Source organism: Thamnophis sirtalis, unplaced genomic scaffold (genome assembly GCF_051295495.1).
Source record: "Thamnophis sirtalis isolate CommonGarterSnake01/CBP01778 unplaced genomic scaffold, rThaSir2_p1.2 scaffold_14, whole genome shotgun sequence".
Lineage (NCBI taxonomy): Eukaryota > Metazoa > Chordata > Lepidosauria > Squamata > Natricidae > Thamnophis > Thamnophis sirtalis.
This window is the reverse complement of record NW_028261394.1, coordinates 30,789,834-30,808,537: the sequence shown is the minus strand read 5'-3', so window position 1 is coordinate 30,808,537 and position 18,704 is coordinate 30,789,834. Positions and strand designations below refer to the sequence as shown.

Sequence of the window (18,704 nt, the reverse complement as noted above, 5' to 3'; positions counted from 1 at the left end):
TGAGTGATATTGAGTTGGCCACACCCACCCAGTCACACCGGTTGTTAAATTATTGGTTCCTGGTGTTTTCTGTGGGAAATGGATCCAAATGGCTCTTTGAGTTTTAAGGTTGCAGATCCCTGGTCTACAGTATGTAGTCTATGAATATGTAGCCACAAGTCTCGTGTATGGATTTACAAATTGTCTCATTTTTGGCGGTCTTGCTTTCTTAAAATAAGTAACCTAAAATGGTTTGGTTAAAAAAAAAAAAAAGATTAATCAGGTTTTTTTAAAAAAAAAACAAACTTGAGACTCATCCTTTGAAGTGGGTTGGCAATGTTATCTTCCAGATATTGCTGAGTTACCATTTTTATTAGCTCTCGTTATTAGCCATGCTGGTTAGATCTGAAGGGAGTTGAGTAACATCATCAATACCTCTTATATGGGGGTCCTAGGAAGAGCTGCTGAGTTTGTTCCAAAAATGGATACCTTCCATCCCTTTACATAGTCCGTTGCTCAAATAGGGGTTATCTTATACAAGAACATCATCCTTATGTGTGACTAGTTTATCGACGAGAGTTTGGTATCTTAACTTCTGCTGCAGCCTTTAATTTTGTATTTGTAGGATCATTTCCAGCCATGTGCTGGTCTTATCTGCCAGTGAGAAGTATTCTAGATCTAAAAAAAACAACATGATGGCTATGTAGGCATATTTAGTAAGATCCAGGCACATTATCAGGATAGTTTTAGGAGGATAAATGTTTGCAACAATAAGCCACTTGTTCTGAATTGAAGTTTTGTTATAATAGATAATTATATATAAGTCCTTTTCCTTCTCAGCTGTTTTTCAATCAAACTACCAATCCCTTTAAAAAAAAATAATTTGCATTCAATTTATTGACAAAAACAAGCTAAGCCTGTCTCTTAATTATTTATTTGAAATGTTTATTGATGGTTATGTTATTAATCCTACTTACAGTTTTGAGATAAAAGGCCTATTCCTTTCCTATTGATACATCCGTATTACAATGGTTTTGTTTGCACACTTAGTTCCATACATGTACATTTCATGTAATAAACACACCTTTCATGGGTTCCTAAACTTAAATTTTAAGAGATGTAGTCCTGTTTCAATGCAGTATCAGAATTAATGAGGGCCAAAACCTTAATTTAATCTTTAGACACTAAAACATGAATGCAGTCCTACAGGTTGCTCATTTAACATGAATGCAGTCTTACAGGTTGCTCCTCCACATAAGGTCCTAATAAGTAACAGTTGCAAGCAACTACATGTGAAATATTTGCATGAGAAATTTTGGTGCTTCCTTTCTCACAGGAAGAAGGGTCCAAAATGTTTCTTTGGCAGAAGTCTGTCTCATACGTTTCAAGTATCTGAAGACAGATACTTCACAGTTGTATTTAGAAAGTAACTTTAAATATTTCGGTGTGAGAAAAACAAAGCTGTGGTATTGTTTAGAGGAGTTCTTTGAAAGAAGTCCTTCAAAAGAGAGAAACAACCTGGATTTAAGGAGAAACTTCCTAACAGTAAGGACAATGAAACAGCTTGCCTCCGGAAATCATGGGAACTCCATCACTGGAGGTTTTAAGAAGAGAATGGGCAGTCAGTGGTGTGAGATGGTATAGTTCTCCTGCTTGAGCAGGGGGCTGGACTAGAAGACCTCCAAGGTCCCTTCCAACTCTATTGTATTCTAAAATATTGCAAGATGTAGGATGAAGTTCATTACTTCTGCGTCCACTCAGAAAGGGCCTATAGGGGTCTTCCCCTTGCCTTGAAAAGTTGTCAGGAAAGTTTTATTTATTATCATTATTTATTTATTAAATGTTTATGCTGCCCATCTCCCCTTCAAGGTGACTCCGGGCATCTCCCAAGTCATAAAAGAGGTAAAATACAGTTTAAATATTAAAGCTACACAAATTGAAATGTTATTTAAAAAAACTACTAAAACCACAACTGAAAGAGCTAAGAGATGGACGGGACAGGAATGAGGTTGTCTTACCCCCCCCCCCATCTGCCACTTCCAGCAAGTGAGCCAGTTTTAAGGGTCAGCTATATAGCCTCAGTTTTGATTCTGAAGTCACCTGTAAGGCATATTCAATTGAACCTCTTGCTATAATCCTCTGATTTTATGAAAATTGACTGCGATTCTGAATAAGCAGATTGTGCTCTGGAGGAAAGAGTGCAGAGGCTTTCCTGATGCTGACATCTGGATGCACAAGCACCGTCAGTTGAGAAAAGCTGGCTTGTTGGAAAACAGGTTTAACAACTAGCTTTCTATAGACAGGGAGCTATTGAGAGGGAGGAAGATTTACTCACTGGAAGCACCATTCTGGAATCTGAAATCACAGTCTAATTGGACACCCTGTTGCGCAATGCCTGTGAATGTGAATTCCCACCCATTGTTAATTGGCTGAGAAATGATGGATCTGCCCAGTTTATCCGCCAGGAAGGGAGGTTTTTTTTAAGGCGGGGCATAAGAGAACACTAGCTTAATCGCACAGAAGTGGAGGAAGGGAGAAGATGATAGAAAAAATGAAAATAAAAATTGTGGATTCTTCCTTTTATGGAGAGTTTTGTGCTCTTGCTGACAGTTGGTCAGCTTCCTGAAGATCACATAGGATTGTTAACTGTTGCATCTGTTAAAATTGCACAAGCTTCTGGGGTTGGGTGTTTTTTTAATACCTCGATACAGGCACACTCACCTGCAGGCAACTAAAGATGAATTGCAAAGAGGAAACCAACATTCACACAACCATTTGATATTTTGATGCTACCTCTTAATTCTCTCCCCTAAGTAAAATGGCTAATCTGAACTTTTGCTCTGCATTGGAGGTTTACATGCAGTATACACCCTGCATAACATTGCAAATATGTTAAATAGCCCTAAATGAAACTGCTTCCATAAAGGCAGTGTGGTAACTCTTTGTGTCTTAAATTTTAAATTCTTAAAGGGGAACTTTTCAAGGGACGTAAGAACCTGAAAAGTTGCAAAGCCCAAGAATGCAAGTAAATAATGTTCTGCACCTCTTGGGAAATTGACCCCTGGCAACAATTACTCCCTTGTGAATAATTCTACCCATTAAAAATGGGCACTTACTATTGATGCCGCCAGCCTTGTAAATAATCTTTGTATTTCTGAGGATGGACCAGTGATGGCAAACCTTTTCAGCACCGAGTGCCCAAAAGGAAGCATGCGCGCACACTCATCTGAGCTGCAGCCTGGAAGAGGAGGTGCCCAGGGAGCATGCATGCATTGGAAAATGAACTATCAGCTGGTAGGTGCACCGACACTGCTGCACGCACGAAGGCTAGCTGATCATCGCTTGCATACACAAGCCAGAAACCCAGAAGAGGAACAGGCAACGTATGTGCTCCACATGCCACTTCAGGCATGCGTGCCATAGGCTTGCCATCACAGGGATAGACAATAAAAGGGAACCTGTATGGTTTCGCCAAGCAATGGCTTTGTAGTTGTTGTTTTTTTGTTTCCCGCGCCATGCAAAGAGGACAAAACAGAACCCTCGTGCATCCTGGACCAATCAGAGAGCGGTACATGATTTTTGTATTTGTTTTTTCACCATATGATCTATATCTACTTTGGTTTGATTCTTTTCTTTGGCTTCTTTCGCAGCGCAGCTGCGAGAGACGATGCGTGTCGAAGCGCCGTGCCTCTTGCCCGATCTCTTGGCCACTACCGCTTTAGGTTTAGGAGGGGGCTCCAGGTGCAGGTTGATGACCCCGTCTTCTGGCTGGAAGACCAATAGCGCGTTTAAAGTGAGGCAGCCCAAGCTGTCTGGAGGGTGGCCTTGGCTCGCTTTTGGCATGCTCAGGGTCTCCTGTTCCGCCTGCTGAGAATACTCAATTTCATACTCCTTTATCGGCAAAGTCCTTTTCTCCCCTAGGAACGTCTGAATGGAGTCTAATTTTCCTCTTACCCTTTCTCCCTCCGGGTTGGCATTTATCTTTGGGATGTAGGTATAAGGCTTAAAGCAGGAACTTCCAGCTTTTCTGCTGCTTGTGATGGGTTCTCCTTTGGTGAATTTGCACTCCGCGCTTGGTTGTTGGTTGGTTCCCCGAGACACGTTTTTCTTAAGAGACTGTGATGTATTCTGGTGAGGTAGACTTGAGGTTGGTTGAGTTATTCTTGACTTCTTGGGCCGCTTTGGGGTCTCACAGCATATGAAAGGAGTAACTCTTTCCCAGCTTGGTTCCTAGTGGGGGGCAAAAAGATGGAACCTTCTTTTTATTAGTGTAAAGAAATTTTGTGGCTATACCAAAACTATGACTTTTCCAGACCTCAGTTTGATGAATTTGAGTAAATTGGAGAAACTTTCAATCCTTGGCATAGTGTCTTAAGATGCTTTCCCATGCCACAAAGTTTTCACTTGAAAATCACAACCTCTCCTTTTAACTAAAGTTCACTATTAAGTTAATGGATCTCAAGGAACTGGGAAATTAATAATGATCTCTTAGTGCGCCTCCCAAAGTTAAGTAGGCTAACAGAAAGGCTTTACATGGGTCATTTGTGCTATCAACAGTGCATTTAAAAAATATATTTTTGTGTACAAGGCGATTTTATCGCATTCTGAAAAGCTTTGTCCCAGGCCAGGTCATAATATACATTTATATGGATATTCCATAATTTAGTGCTGGTCTGTTTATTTGTTGTTGTCAGGAAAAACCAGTCCTCCTCTTTACATAACTTGTTTCCATCCATAGTGGTTTCAAATTTGTTAATATATCTAAATAGGAGCCCTTTATTTTGCCATTCTACATACTGCAGGTTCCCCCCCCCCTTTTTTTTTTGCATGCCTACAGATTCCTTAAAAAAATTGGAGCTCATTTGTTATGTTAAAAGTCATGGTGGCACGGTGGTTAGACTGCAATACTGCAGGCTAACTCTGCCCATAACATGGAGTTTGATACTGACAGGGCTCAGGGTTGTCTCAGCTTTCCATCCTTCCGAGATCAGTAAAATGAGGACCCAAATTGTTGGGGGCAATAAGCTGACTCTGCAAACCACTTAGAAAGGGCTATAAAACTCTATGAAGCAATATATAAGTCTAAATGCTATTGCTGTGTAAAAAAAAACTAGTTAATTTTTAGGAGAATTAAAAAGTGTGTATGTGAGAGAGAAAGAGAGTGCTGCTAAAAGTAAAGTGTTTGCTATGTATTATATGTGTAGATTTTAAATATGTTATTTTAAAACCTAGTTCTGTAGTAATAAATTGTAAACATTCCTTTTGGAGAGCAGAAAAAGATAAATTAGAGCTTCAATTAAACAGTGTTTGTTTGTTTGTTCCATTCAACAAGCATGTCTGATTCTTAGAAACTACATGAAGAAGTCCCTGCAGTTTTCTTGGCAAGGTTTTTCAGAAGCGATTGCCCATTGCCTCTTTCCTAGGGCTGAGGTAAAGTGACTGGCCCAATTCACCTATTAAGATGGAACTAGATCTCATATTCTCCCAGTTTCTAGCCTGATGCCTTAACCACTACACTAAACTGGCTCTCAAGCAGTGTTAAATATTTATGGTTCCCACTAACTCCATAGTCATAGTACCTGTATGTTTATTTAGAAACTAGTCAAATTGAGTGAATTTTTGCAGCAAACAAGACAGTAGAAAACTGCCATCTTAAACCTCTCCCAAAGAAATGGGACATCTAACCTAATCCTAAACATGCTTTTATCTAAGAGTAAGTTTTGCTTTAAATATTCTTTTTGTCAAAGCCATAATATTTTTTTTTACTTTTGATACAAAAAACTACAAACTGTTAAGCATGGTTCCCTAATTTGATTTTATTACATATATGTGTCAAACAAAACCATTTTTCTTTCTATTTTTTTTTCTGGACAGCAGCTTTTATTTTATTTATATTTTCTTATCCATGATGTCAGTTCAGATATAATTTTTGACCTTCCCCCACCAAAAAAAAATTGATAGTGATGCCATTCTCATATCCATTGCAATTAATACAAGATTCATTTGCAAATATAGATTTTCTCAGTCGAGATTATTCTGGCCAGTTTGATAACAAACCAGGGACTGGCCTAGAGATTTTCCTAGTCAAATGTAATGTAGGATTTTACTGTTCATGGACACAAATAGTAAGCATTGCAGTAGATCCTAGAATAATTGAAGCATTCTATCAACCAAGCCTGCATGTTTTCTATATCATTTTCTTGGGGTATAACCATGCAACTTTCAAATTATTTGGGTATGAGCCTTCCAAGTGCATGTTTCCAGGAATATATTTCTTTAAAACCAAGAAAAGGATTTTCTTGGCAAAATCTTTCTAAGAATTACTTGGAAGGCTTTCTGAATCTAAGTAGATTCCCCAAATCAAGATTTTTAAGTGAGATTAGGGTCTCTTGCAATTTGATGCCCAGAGCTGTCGTTACCTTACCAAACTATATCAGGTAACATGTCAGATAATTATGGTAGTTATTGACAGGAAAATAGCTTGGACTGAAATACCGAGGTACATGCTATCAGTGTCCATTCAAAAAAAGAATTTATTGAAGCTATCTAGACGGTAAAACAAGGTAACATATCTAATTTGACATGGATAAGAAAAGTCTTAAGCAAGTTGCGGAAGTCAAAATAACATACAAACCAAAAAACAAAGACCAAAACCTCAAAACAAGTAAAACTTTGCTTCACATATTGACTTATCTATAAATTGTTTAAACATTTAAATTAAAAGGCAAGTTCAAAACTAAATTCTTAACAGCATCTCAAAAGTGGCTTAAGTGAGACTGAGAGGGCATTTGTTATACCTTCCATGAAGGGCTGTCCGGATTGTGACCTGCCAAGATGAACAGAGCTCATAAAGCACATTGGTTAAATTTACAGGCTGCATTTTGTCTCCAATGTGTCTTAAGTGTGCAACTTTAAAACAAGACAAGATTTGAGTCAAAGACCCCTAGGAGAGACCGAGCATATGATCCTGTTCCTCCTGCAATAGTCCTCCCCACATATATGGCCAAATGACTACAGTACAATCTGAATCATTTTATAGTTGCACATGAGAGATTGGCAGGGCAAAACCCCCATCCTCAGTACCCTTAGTGAGCTAGGTGGGTACACTTAACCATGGCAAAAATATCGCCGTAAGCTTTCTCCTAAAAGCAAAGCACTTCAAGACTTTTTTTTTTGAAAGGCAGGGGTGTCCAACCTTGCCAACTTTAAAATCTGGATTTCACCTCCCCAAAAGTACAGGAAGTTGAAGTCCACGATCTTAAATTTGCCAAGGTTGGACACTCCTGGCTTAAGAGTCATTTAACTTTAACAACCAACATTTGAAATGCCACAGAAATTCTTGTTTTAGAGTAGCTGACCAGCAGTTGTTTTTTTTTCTACAGAAGTAAGGAGAGGTTGCCTCTGAACATGGATGATAATGATTACAATCCAGTCTGTTTAATTAGGGAACCTTCCATATTAGTTCTCGTACAGAGCGAGCCAACCAAATCTATTAACATCTCAACCCCCAAATTACAAATTAAGAAGTCAGGTCAGCCTAGGAGGCAGTGCTGTTAACCCAATCCGGCTGACCGTTAAGGAAGGGAACAGTCCAGAAAGCAGTGGGATGTCCAGAGATCTGGCCTGGCTTCCTTCCTGTTTGCTTCCATTGTAACTCCTGCTCCTAATTTCATTGGCCTTGCTGGCGTGGCTTCCTTTCGTGTGCAGGGAATGGCTGCAGTGGAGGTGCCCATGTCTTCTCAGCTGAACTGAACTGCTCAAAGTTAGGCTTTTCCTAGCCGGCAGAAAACCACAGGGCCAGTAGCCCCGATCCAAACGCCTCGAGAGGAGTGAAGTCTTGGAAAGCTGTGGCACAAAGGCGGAGGCTATCTGGTGCATTTTTATCTGCTCCTTCACCGCATCGTACACGGCGTCTATCCTCGGCTCGCCCTTGAGCTGCTTGGGTTTTAAAAACTGAGGGCAGGAAACCGTCTCTGCCAAAGCATGGAAGGTTTTCTCACTGGCCTGGGAATGAACCGCCTTACTTTTCTTTGGAGAGTTATCCAGGCTGTGTTTGAGCGTTGGATCCTTCAGGGGTGGCAGGACTAAGGATGACTTAGCAGTGATTTCAGTGCCAGACTGATTCCACAGAAGAGGCTCGTGGCTCCTTAGCTCTTTGGCCTTGGCCATTTCTAGACTTTGGGGTTTTCCTGGTGACAGGATGTTATATTCCTTTATGGGCACCGGTTTCTTTTCCGCCGGGAAGAGCAGGTGCTCTTTCAGGAGAAATAACTTTTTTTCACTCAGAGTCGCTTGGGCTTCTCTTAAGACCATTTTTTTCTTTTCTCCTTGGGACATTTGAATAGAGTGCAGATTGCTATAATCTGTTTCTCTCTTAGGCTCATCTGTTGCAGAAGTTGTAGTAGCAGCAGCAGCAGTTGTCGTCATGACTGAATTAGAGTACAGCAAAGTCTGTTGTTTTTCCGGAGGGCTGCCCGTAGCAGCGCTTGGGTTGAGTTTGAAATCAGATTTGACTTGGGCAATATTCTTGGGCTCCAGTTCCACGCCTTGCGTCAAATCTAAGCAGTAGAGGCATCGATTGACGGACTCACTGGTCTTGGACTTTCGGGTTCTCTTTTGTAATTGAAGGTAAGCAAACGGGGCTGTTTTGCTCCAGCTTTGGATCTGAAGACATGAAAGGAGGAAAAACAGTATACAGTTTTTTTAAATTAAAAAAAAGTCCTGGGGATTGTAGTAATAGCACTTAGACTTATATACCATTTCACAGTGCTTTTACAGCCCTCTCTAAGCGGTTTACAGGGTCAGCATATTTTCCCCAACAATCTGGGTCCTCATTTTACCGACCTTGGAAGGACGGAAGGCTGAGTTAACCTTGTGTCAGTCAGGATCGAACTGCTGGCAGTGGGCAGAGTCAGTCTGCAACATTGCCTTGTAACCACTGCGCATGATGGATAGGGATAGGGATAGGGAAGGAAAAAAGGAAGGAAGGAAGGAAGGAAGGAAGGAAGGAAGGAAGGAAGGAAGGAAGGAAGGAAGGAAGGAAGGAAGGGCAATAGCAATAGCAATAGCAATAGCAATAGCAATAGCAATAGCACTTAAACTTACATACTGCTTCATAATACTTTCCAGTCCTCTCTAAACATTTTACAGAGTCAGTCTATTCCCCCAACAATCTGGGGGAACCAACCTTGGAAGGATGGAAGTCTGAGTCAACCATGAGCCAATGGGACTTGAACTGCCAAAACTGCTGGCAGTCAGCAGAAGTAGCCTGCAGTACTGCACTCTAACCTCTGCACCACCGCAGCTCTTATGAGCAAATCCTATGCGGAAATGGCACATCGTGAATGAAAACTACAGTTTTAAAGGATGACATGATTAGACCTTCCAGTAAAAGCACTTACAGCTAGTCCTCAACTTATAGCCTATTCACTTAGTGACCATTCAAATGTACAATAGCACGAAGAAAGGAATTTCTGACCGCTTTTCACTCTTTAAAACATTGCAGCAGCCCCATGGTTACGTGATCAGAATTCAGACGTTTGACAACTGGTTTATATTTATGATGGTTGCACCGTCCCAGGGTCACACGAGCACCTTTTGCGATGGTGAAGCAAAGTCAATGGGGAAGCCAGATTTACTTACCAGCCATGGCACTAACTCAACCACTGCAGTGATTCACTTAACAGCGGTGGCAACCAAGATTGTAAAATGGGGCAAAAGCTCGACAAACATCTCAATTAGCAACAGAAATCTTGGGCTCAGTTGTTGTCGTAAGGGCTGCCTGTGTCAGTTTTAAAATTCAAGTTGCGTGCAGGGGAAAAAAGTCTTGATCTGGAACGAGATGCAGTAAGAATGACGTTTTCAGGCCATTCAGAAGCACTTCTCTTTATCCAGTGAAGCATTTAACAACCCATTTGGCAGCTCTGGAATGAATCACAGGATTTAACGGTGGCTCCAAAACGGGCCTCTCTCCTGGCTTTTGATCTCCCTCTTTCTCCCTCTTAAAATCACGCGCAGCATCTTGCACCAAAACTTGGGACTCCTCCTGCGAGGGAGGGAAGCACCGTGTCCTTGGAACATGTTCTGACTGAGGCTTCCCAAGAGCATGAAGCAAACTGCTTGTCCTGACCCTTTTATTAATTTCCTGTGAATTCTGCTCATTCACATCCAGCAAAGTATTTCAAGGGAGGATTTACAGTCACAGACCTTATCTGGCTTGGAGATCTGACAGGCTGATATCTGCAGAACTTGGCAAGGAGTCTTGGAGAGTCAAGAACCAATTAAGCAAAATAATTGTCTCCTGCAAACTCCACTCCCCTTTTGTTCCTCTTTTATTTCCTCTGAGAGGGGCCATTCATCATCTGGCCTTACTCCCGCCCTGGGTAGGTCTCTTCTGAGCCTCTTATCCCACCCACAATCTAGCTGTTGTCTCTTATTTGACAGTTCTTTTCACCTGGTCTCCCAAGGGTTTCTTTACATACTATTACAGGCACAAAGCCCCATATTTTATTCTCCCTAATAGCAGAAACCCAACCGTGGATTTCACAAAGGACAAACCAATTAATCTTTTTTTTAAAGTGATTTTCATATTGCTTCCATCTTCCACATTATTAGAGCATTACCCCACAAATAAATTGTCCCTAATGAATTACTCAGATTATTCAGAATCAGAACAGAGCTGGAAGGGACCTTGGGATCTTCTCATCCAGTCCTCTGCTCAAGCAGGAAATCCTATACCCCTGATGGAGAACCTATGCCACGCCTGCCACAGGTGGCACGCAGAGCCATTTGTTAGAGCATGTGAGGTGTTGCCCTGTCAGCTCCAGCGTGCATGCGCACCCTGGCCAGCTGACTTTGGCCTTCATTTGAGGCCATTTTTTACTCTCCGGAGAAGAGAGGAGGAGGAGGAGGCTTCCCTGAAAACTCCGGAGGGCTAATATCGGCCCTACGAGCAAACTGGAAATCCGTTCCCGAACTTCCAGTTTGCCCTTAGGGCCAGTTTTTCGTGCTCCAGAGGCTTCAGGGAAGCTCCGGAGAGCCTCCAGGGGGGCGGGGGAGGTTGTTTTCACCCTCCCCAGGCTCCTAGAAAGCCTCTGGAGCCTGGGGAGGGCGAAAAAAGTGTGCCAAAAATGGGGGGAGCGCTGGCCGTGCACACATGCATGCTGGGGTCATGCGCATAGCATTATGGGTGTGGCACGCCCGCACACGACCCCACTGCGCTTCCCCCGCTTCTGGCACACGAGCCAAAAAAAGATTCGCCATCACTGTCCTATACCATTTCAGACAAGTGGCTGTCCAGTCTCTTCTTGAAAACCTCCAGCGATGAAGCACCCACAACTTCTGAAGGCAACTTCTGTTCCAGTGGTTAACTGTCCTCTCTGTTAGGAAGTTTCTCCTCAATTCCAGGTTGCTTCTCTTCTAGATTAGTTTCCATCCACTGTTTCTTATCCTGCCCTCTGGTGTTTTGGAAATATAGCAATAGCAGTAGACTTATATACCGCTTCATAGGCCTTTCAGGCCTCTCTAAGCGGTTTACAGAGAGTCAGCATATTGCCCCCAACAATCTGGGTCCTCATTTTACCCACCTCGGAAGGATGGAAGGCTGAGTCAACCCTGAGCCGGTGAGATTTGAACTGCTGACCTGCTGATCTAGCAGTAGCCTGCAGTGCTGCATTTAACCACTGCGCCACCTTGGCTCAATATTCTTGTAGCTTTATGTCTTGTAGCTTTTATGCCCCTACTAAACCAGGTCCATTTCCCCCATGTCTCTCTCTGTCCTGGAAATCTCTTCTCTCCATGCACGCACTTGTGGGAGCACCCCGATAACTCACTCTGCTCCTAGACACACCCATGCGCCTTCCCCACGTTTGCCTCCCTCCTTCCAAGACCCTTTCTTGCTTCCTCCAGCCCAGCAGTCTCACAAGCTGAATCCTCGGCTGCTCTTTCTGCACCCCAAAGTTTCAAAGCCCCTCGCCAGGAGCTGCATGGTCTTCCTTAGTCGTCATCCCCCACAACAGTTTTAATAGATGCCTACTTATTATTATTATTTCTGTAGGAGATAAGCTATAAGCATACGGGGATGATCTATTATGTAGCCTTAAGCGAAGGCTTAGCAACTTCAAAAAATGTGGACTTCAACTCCCAGAATTCCCAAGGTTGAGAATCCCAAGGGTAAGTTAATAGCTGAAATAATTAAAAGGATTGGTGGCGTACACTGATAGACTACAGGTCCTCCTGAATTTATGACCGTAATTGAGACCAAACTACCTTGTTGTTAAGCAAGGCAGTTGTTAGGTGAGCTTTGCCCCATTTTACAACTTTTCTTGCCACAGTCGTTAAGTTACTAACACGGTTGTTAAATGAATCTGGCTTCCTCATCGACTTTGCTTGTTAAAATGACATTAAAGGTGATTACATGACCCCTGGGACACTACCACCGTCATAAATATGAGCCAGTTGTCCAGCGTCCAAATTTTGATCACTGGGAATCAAGTGCAAAAAACAGTCCTAAGGAGCTTTTTATTAGCACCGTAATAACTTTGAACGGTCACTAAGTGAAGGGTCACTAAATAAAGGGATGCGGGGGCTCAGTGGCTAAGACACTGAGCTTGTGGATCAGAAAGGTGCGCAGTTCGGTGGTTTGAATCCCTAGCGCCGTGTAATGGAGTGAGCTCCCATTACTTGTCCCAGCTTTTACATGTTTTGAAAACGTAAAAATGCAAGTAGAGAAATAGGAACCATCTTTGGTGGGAAGGTAATAGTGTTCTCTGCACCTTCGGCACATGACCAGGGAGATGTCTTCGGACAGAGCTGGCTCTTCGGCTTTGAAACAGAGATGAGCACCGCCCCCTAGAGTTGGGAATGACTAGCACATATGTGTGAGGGGAACTTTTACCTTTTCTTAAATGAAGGGTAAGTCAAGGACTACCTGTTCTGTACATTATTTTTGCACATTTTTTTAAAAGGGAAATTACTGTTAATTAAGAGTAAGAATTGATTTACTTACTGCGTCCTCCCATCCCGTTCCATTCGCATACTCAAAGGGCCTTTCCTCTTGCTCATTTACACTATTGCTGATGCTCAGAAGGGTGTAAATCTGATTCCTCTCCCGCCTCTCATTGGGATAGACACAGCGAATCTCTGTTTCCGCATTTCTCGGCTTGGTCGCGGCTTTGTCAGAGTTGATTTCACTTTGGTTCTGTCCAGAGGAATTCATAGCAGTTGCTGTCACTGCTGGTTGCGCGCCTTCTGCCTGCAGGTGAAAGACAGCGGATTTTACATCAGCATAAACTCTCAATGAATGTAAAAAAAAAAATTTGGTGTTTTTTTTTTTTTTTTTTTATTGAAAATTTATATGCCGCCCTTTTCCCTGAGGGGACTCAGGGCGGCTTACAACGATGAAGGAAAGGGAGTGCAAGACAAGACTTAAAAAAAAAAAAAAAGAATCGTGGTTAAAAGAAAATTGATCATAAAACACAACATTCACTCAGCATTCGGGCGGGGTGAGAATAATCCTATCCCCAGGCCTGACGGGATAGCCAGCTCTTAAGGGCTATGCGGAAGGCCTGGACTGTGGTGAGGGTACGGATCTCCACGGGGAGGTTGTTCCATAATGTCGGAGCGGCAACTGAGAAGGCTCTCCTCCGCGTAGTCGCCAGTCGGCACTGACTGGCGGATGGAATTCGGAGGAGGCCTACTCTGTGCGATCTGATGGGACGCAGGGAGGTGATTGGCAGAAGGCGGTCTCTCAAATAGTCAGATCCACTACCATGGAGCGCTTTATAGGTGGTAAGTAAGACCTTGAAGTGCACCCGACGATCAACAGGTAGCCAGCGCAGCTCACGGAGGATTGGTGTTATATGGGCGAACCGTGGTGCGCCCATGATCACTCGCGCGGCCGCGTTCTGGACTAGCTGAAGTCGCCGGATGCTCTTCAAGGGCAGCCCCATGTAGAGCACATTGCAGTATTCCAGCCTAGAGATCACAAGGGCTCGAGTGACTGTTGTGAGAGCCTCCCGGTTCAGGTAGGGCCGCAACTGGCGCACCAGGCGAACCTGGGCAAATGCCCCCCTGGTCACAGCCGACAAATGGTGGTCAAAACTCAGCTGTGGATCCAGGAGGACTCCCAAGTTGCGGACCCTGTCTGAGGGGAATAAATTTTGCCCCCCCAGCCTGATTGGTGGAACATTAGCCAAATTTTTGGGAGGAAAACACAACAGCCACTCGGTCTTTTCCGGGTTGAGTACCAGTTTGCTAGCTCTCATCCAGTCTTTAACAGCCTCAAGGCCCCGGTTCATCACGTCCACCGCTTCATTGAGTTGGCACGGGGCGGACAGATACAACTGAGTATCGTCCGCATACTGGTGGTATTTTATCCCGTGCCTTCGAATGATCTCACCCAGCGGTTTCATGTATATGTTAAATAGCAGGGGGGACAGAACCGAACCCTGCGGCACCCCATAGGTTAGGGGCCTCGGGGACGATCTCTCCCTCCCCACCAACACCGACTGCGACCTGTCCGAGAGGTAGGAGGAGAACCACTGTAAAACAGTGCCGCCCACCCCCACCTCCCGCAGTCGTCGCAGAAGGATACCATGGTCGATGGTATCGAAAGCCGCTGAGAGGTCAAGGAGAACCAGGATGGACGCGTAGCCTCCATCTCTGGCTCTCCAGAGATCATCGGTCAATGCGACCAAAGCGGTTTCAGTGCTGTAACCGGGCCTGAAGCCAGACTGGAAGGGGTCAAGGTAGTTAGCTTCCTCCAAGGTACGCTGAAGCTGTAAGGCCACCACCTTCTCAACAACCTTCCCCAGAAAGGGGAGGTTGGAGACTGGATGATAGTTGTTAAGAACTGCTGGATCCAAGGACGGTTTCTTCAGGAGGGGCCTCACCACCGCCGCCTTAAGCGCGGTGGGGAGGTGTCCCTCCCGAAGAGAGGCGGTAACAACCGCCTGGATCCAGCCTCGTGTCACCTCTCTGCTGTTGGCAGTCAGCCAAGAGGGACACGGGTCCAGTATACAGGTGGAGGAACTCACAGCTCGCATAGCCTTGTCCACATCCCCGGAGGCAACATCCTGGAACTCAACCCAGAGATGGTCTACCAAGTTATTCCCCTGTGTCCCGGCTGGATCTGCAGGGGTGGAGTCCAGTTCCGATCGAAACCGAGCAATTTTGTCCGCCAAGAACTGACTATATTCCTCAGCCTTACCCTGCAGGGGGTTCCCCGTCTCCCTCCTATTTAGGAGGGAGCGGGTTATCCTGAATTGACTGGGTTTCTTTGATGCGGTAATGCATAGATAGTTCGCTAACCTTTGTCAGTAACGGTTTACTCCGACTTAATAGCCTTATTTGAGCTCATCCATGCATTAAATAAGATTTATTTAACACAGCCTCCTATTCTTGTGTTTCATCTCAAGAAAAACGCACTTAGCAGAATTCATCTTCACAGAGGGCTGTGAAAATATCTACAGACCCTTCATATCCTTGTTTCAGCTTCTACCCTCAAAACTACAATATAGGGCATTGCACACTAGAACAACTAGGCACAAGGACAGTGTTTTCCCCCATGCCATCATTCTTCTAAACAACTAATTCTCACAACACTGTCAAACTATTTACTAAGACTGTATTACTATTCTTCTTCTCATCCTTCCTATTACCTATTTCCTTTTCTACTTATGACTATAACTTTGTTGCTTGTACCTTTACGATTTATATTGTTTTATTAAGTTTCCTAGTATGATTTACGTTGATTGCTTATTTAATATCTTATGACTATCACAAAGTGTTAAATTTCATGATTCATGATGAATGTATTTGATGGCTATGATCATGATTTATCACTATATCTTTTATGTACACTGAGAGCTTATGTACTGAAGACAAATTTCTTCAGTGCAGATGTGGGTGTGGATTGATTCTCAAGAGACAACAAGAATGCTCACACAAGCCCAAAACTTTGGACTCGTTGGATCTAGTTCAATTTCCTGTTGTGCTTCTCTTTCCTCATTTTTTCCTGCTAGCCCAGCAATCCCCCCAATGTTGGCCTGCTTTATTTGTTTGTATCCCCTCTTTATTAGGAGTGACATGATAGCAGTTTTCCAAATATCTCAGGGGTTGCCACAAAGAAGAGAGAGTCCAGCTATTCTCCAAAGCACATGAAGGCAAGACAAGAAGCAATGGGTGGAAAGTGATCAAGGAGAGAAGCAACCTAGAACTAAGGAGAAATTTCCTGACAGAACAATTAACCATTGGAACAACTTGCCTCCAGAAGTTGTGAATGCTCCAACACTGGAAGTTTTTAAGAAGAGTTTGGACAGCCATTCCTCTGAAATGGCCCCTTCCAACTCTAGTTATTCTATTCTAATCTGTTATTTTTACAAATAACAATTCTTCAGCTTTCTAGGCTGGTGCCTTAACATTACCTGACCAAGCTGGCTCTCTCTTTTGCCTCTCTCCTTTATGGAGGTTGTTGGGGGGGGGGGCAGTCCCTCATTGACCCTCCAAACATGTACCTTGCCTTCAACATCCCACGCCTTATTATGGCAAGGGTACAAAGGGCAACTCCTTGAATGTTTGGTCCTGCAAGTTAGCGCTGGGGAAGCCTGCGGAGGTCCAATGAAGCTTGAGAGTGCCAAGATCAGAAGCTGCCGAGGGGCACAACCCACCCACCCTTCCGTTTTTTACGAGCGTGATCAGACCCCACCCCCCTTGCCTTTGACTTCAGGGCCTCTTTAACTCCCACCCCCTGCTGTAGGGAAGGCACTCTGCACCTGGCCCAAGAGCTTCCGGCAGCATTTCCTCTCGGCTTTCCACCGAAGCCATGCCGGGCAGAGGGGCAGGGCTGCCGTTCTCTTGGTGGCACTCTTCCCCTGCTCAGGAGCATCTCGTCCCCCGGCTGCTTTCCGCGGAAGGGGCTTCGCGCGCGGCCGGGATAACCGTTACCTTGGCGGCCTCCCGCCCGTGTTCTAGAGCCTCTGAGCTCCGGGAGCCAGACTAGGCTGGGTCGGTCTTCGCAGGAAGCCGGGCGGCCCTCTGCACCGGCTCAGGAGCCCGCTCGCCTCCCCGCACTCACCCCATAATCCCGCGTGCCGTCCAGCCGATCCTCGGGCTCCTGATCCTTCCTTCCTCCCTTCCTTCCCTCCCTCCCCGCCCGCAACGCCCGTGTCCCGCCGCCTCCGAGAGCTCCGCCGCCGCTCAGCCGCTCAGGGGGAGGCGAGGAGGACGCCGCGGCCGCCAAGGAGTAGGACCAGCTCGGCTGGAGTCGTGCTGCTGGGGGAGATGGAGCCGCCGATGCGATCACAGTCCCCGCGCCGCCTCCCGCCTCTGTCCTCGTCGCCCGGGACCCCGCCGTTGCCGGGCAACCGGAATAGGCGGTGGTGAGGATGGGGGGCAGCTCATCAGCTGGGGGAGGGGGCTGCAGAGAGGAAGAAGAGGAGGTCTCACCTCCGGCAAGCCCGACCCGGATCCCGAGTATCTTCGGAGGGCAGCCCAAGTTTACGGAGCCTGTCTGTGCAACCCTGGAGTCCGGGATCCCCCGGGAGGAATTCAGGGAAACCTAAGGCTTCCGTTTATTCTTGTACCCATGTCTGCAAAATATATTTTGTCTTGTGGGAAAAGTTTTAATTCTCTCTTTCCGTTTTAGTTTTTTCTCTCGTATTGTTGTTTATGCATCCTGCTTTTTCTTAGCTTTTGTATAGGGAGGGAGGGAGGGAAAAGATGGATGGATGGATGGATGGATGGATGGATGGATGGATGGATGGATGGATGGAAAAAGAGAGGGAGGAAAAAAGAATGGGTGAACGGAAAAGGGGAGGGAGGGAGGAAAAAAGGGGGAAGGGGAAATAGAAAGGGAGAGGAGGACAGAAGGAGGGAGGAAAGTTTTCCCCAGCTGCAGTCACTTCATCAGATGGACAAAGCAAGTTCTGGTGATGAAATGAGCTGGGAGAAAGCTTCTGCCTTTTAATAATATGGATTAGCAGTAAAGGAGGCTACCAGACTCCTGATTCTTGGCAAATTTGAAGTCTTATTACTATTGTTGTTGTTATGCCAGCACAATGCCTAATATTGTGATGAAACTGAGGGTTGGCCCTAGGGGCACCCATGTTCAAGTTGAACTCTCCTTTGGGCCAGGCTTGCTCCATGCCAACCTGCCTCTGGGGGGGGAGTTGCTGGGCTAAAGAAAAGGCAGGTGTAAATCCCATAATGGAAGAATGATTGACAATCCCTGTTTCTCCTCTAACTTTCAAATGGAAAATGCGCTCTGGATTAGAAAAACTGACCCGGATGAACTCATTTTGTTTTGCAAGGCCTTGTTTCTCTAAAGTAAATACACAGGTTTCATTGCCTGCTTATCTCAAACTGCCTCCTACTCAAGTCACTGGGTTTAATCTCAGTATAGTGTTCATAGTTGCTTTTTTTTAACCTTCTTGGCTTTTTTTTCTTTGGAAATGTTTCACTTCTCATCCAAGAAGCTTCTTCAGTTCATCAGTTCAGTTCTCCAGAACTGAAGAAGCTTCTTAAATGAGAAGTAGAACATTTTCAAAGAAAAAAAACCTGTTTCTTTTCGAAAAGAGAGAAGTGCTAAAAAATCCACTTTATCTCAACCCAGCCATGTCATTAAATTAAACTAAATCATCAGATGTAGGGGTCAGTCAGTTAATGTCACATTGGGCAAGATTCGAGAAGATAATTGATCTCACTCCCCATCCAAACCCTTCCCCCAT

General features: G+C 44.6%; 1 protein-coding gene across 1 annotated transcript; it reads right to left on the bottom strand.

Moving 5' to 3' along the window:
* Positions 1 to 3,163: 3,163 nt before the first annotated feature.
* On the bottom strand, positions 3,164 to 17,116 carry CUNH16orf46 (chromosome unknown C16orf46 homolog). The gene is given in 5 exon segments (XM_087729295.1): positions 3,164 to 3,576; positions 3,579 to 4,209; positions 7,552 to 8,643; positions 12,986 to 13,231; positions 17,054 to 17,116. Coding segments are annotated over 4 exon segments (2,346 nt in total). The 5' UTR covers positions 13,196 to 13,231; positions 17,054 to 17,116.
* Positions 17,117 to 18,704: the final 1,588 nt, after the last annotated feature.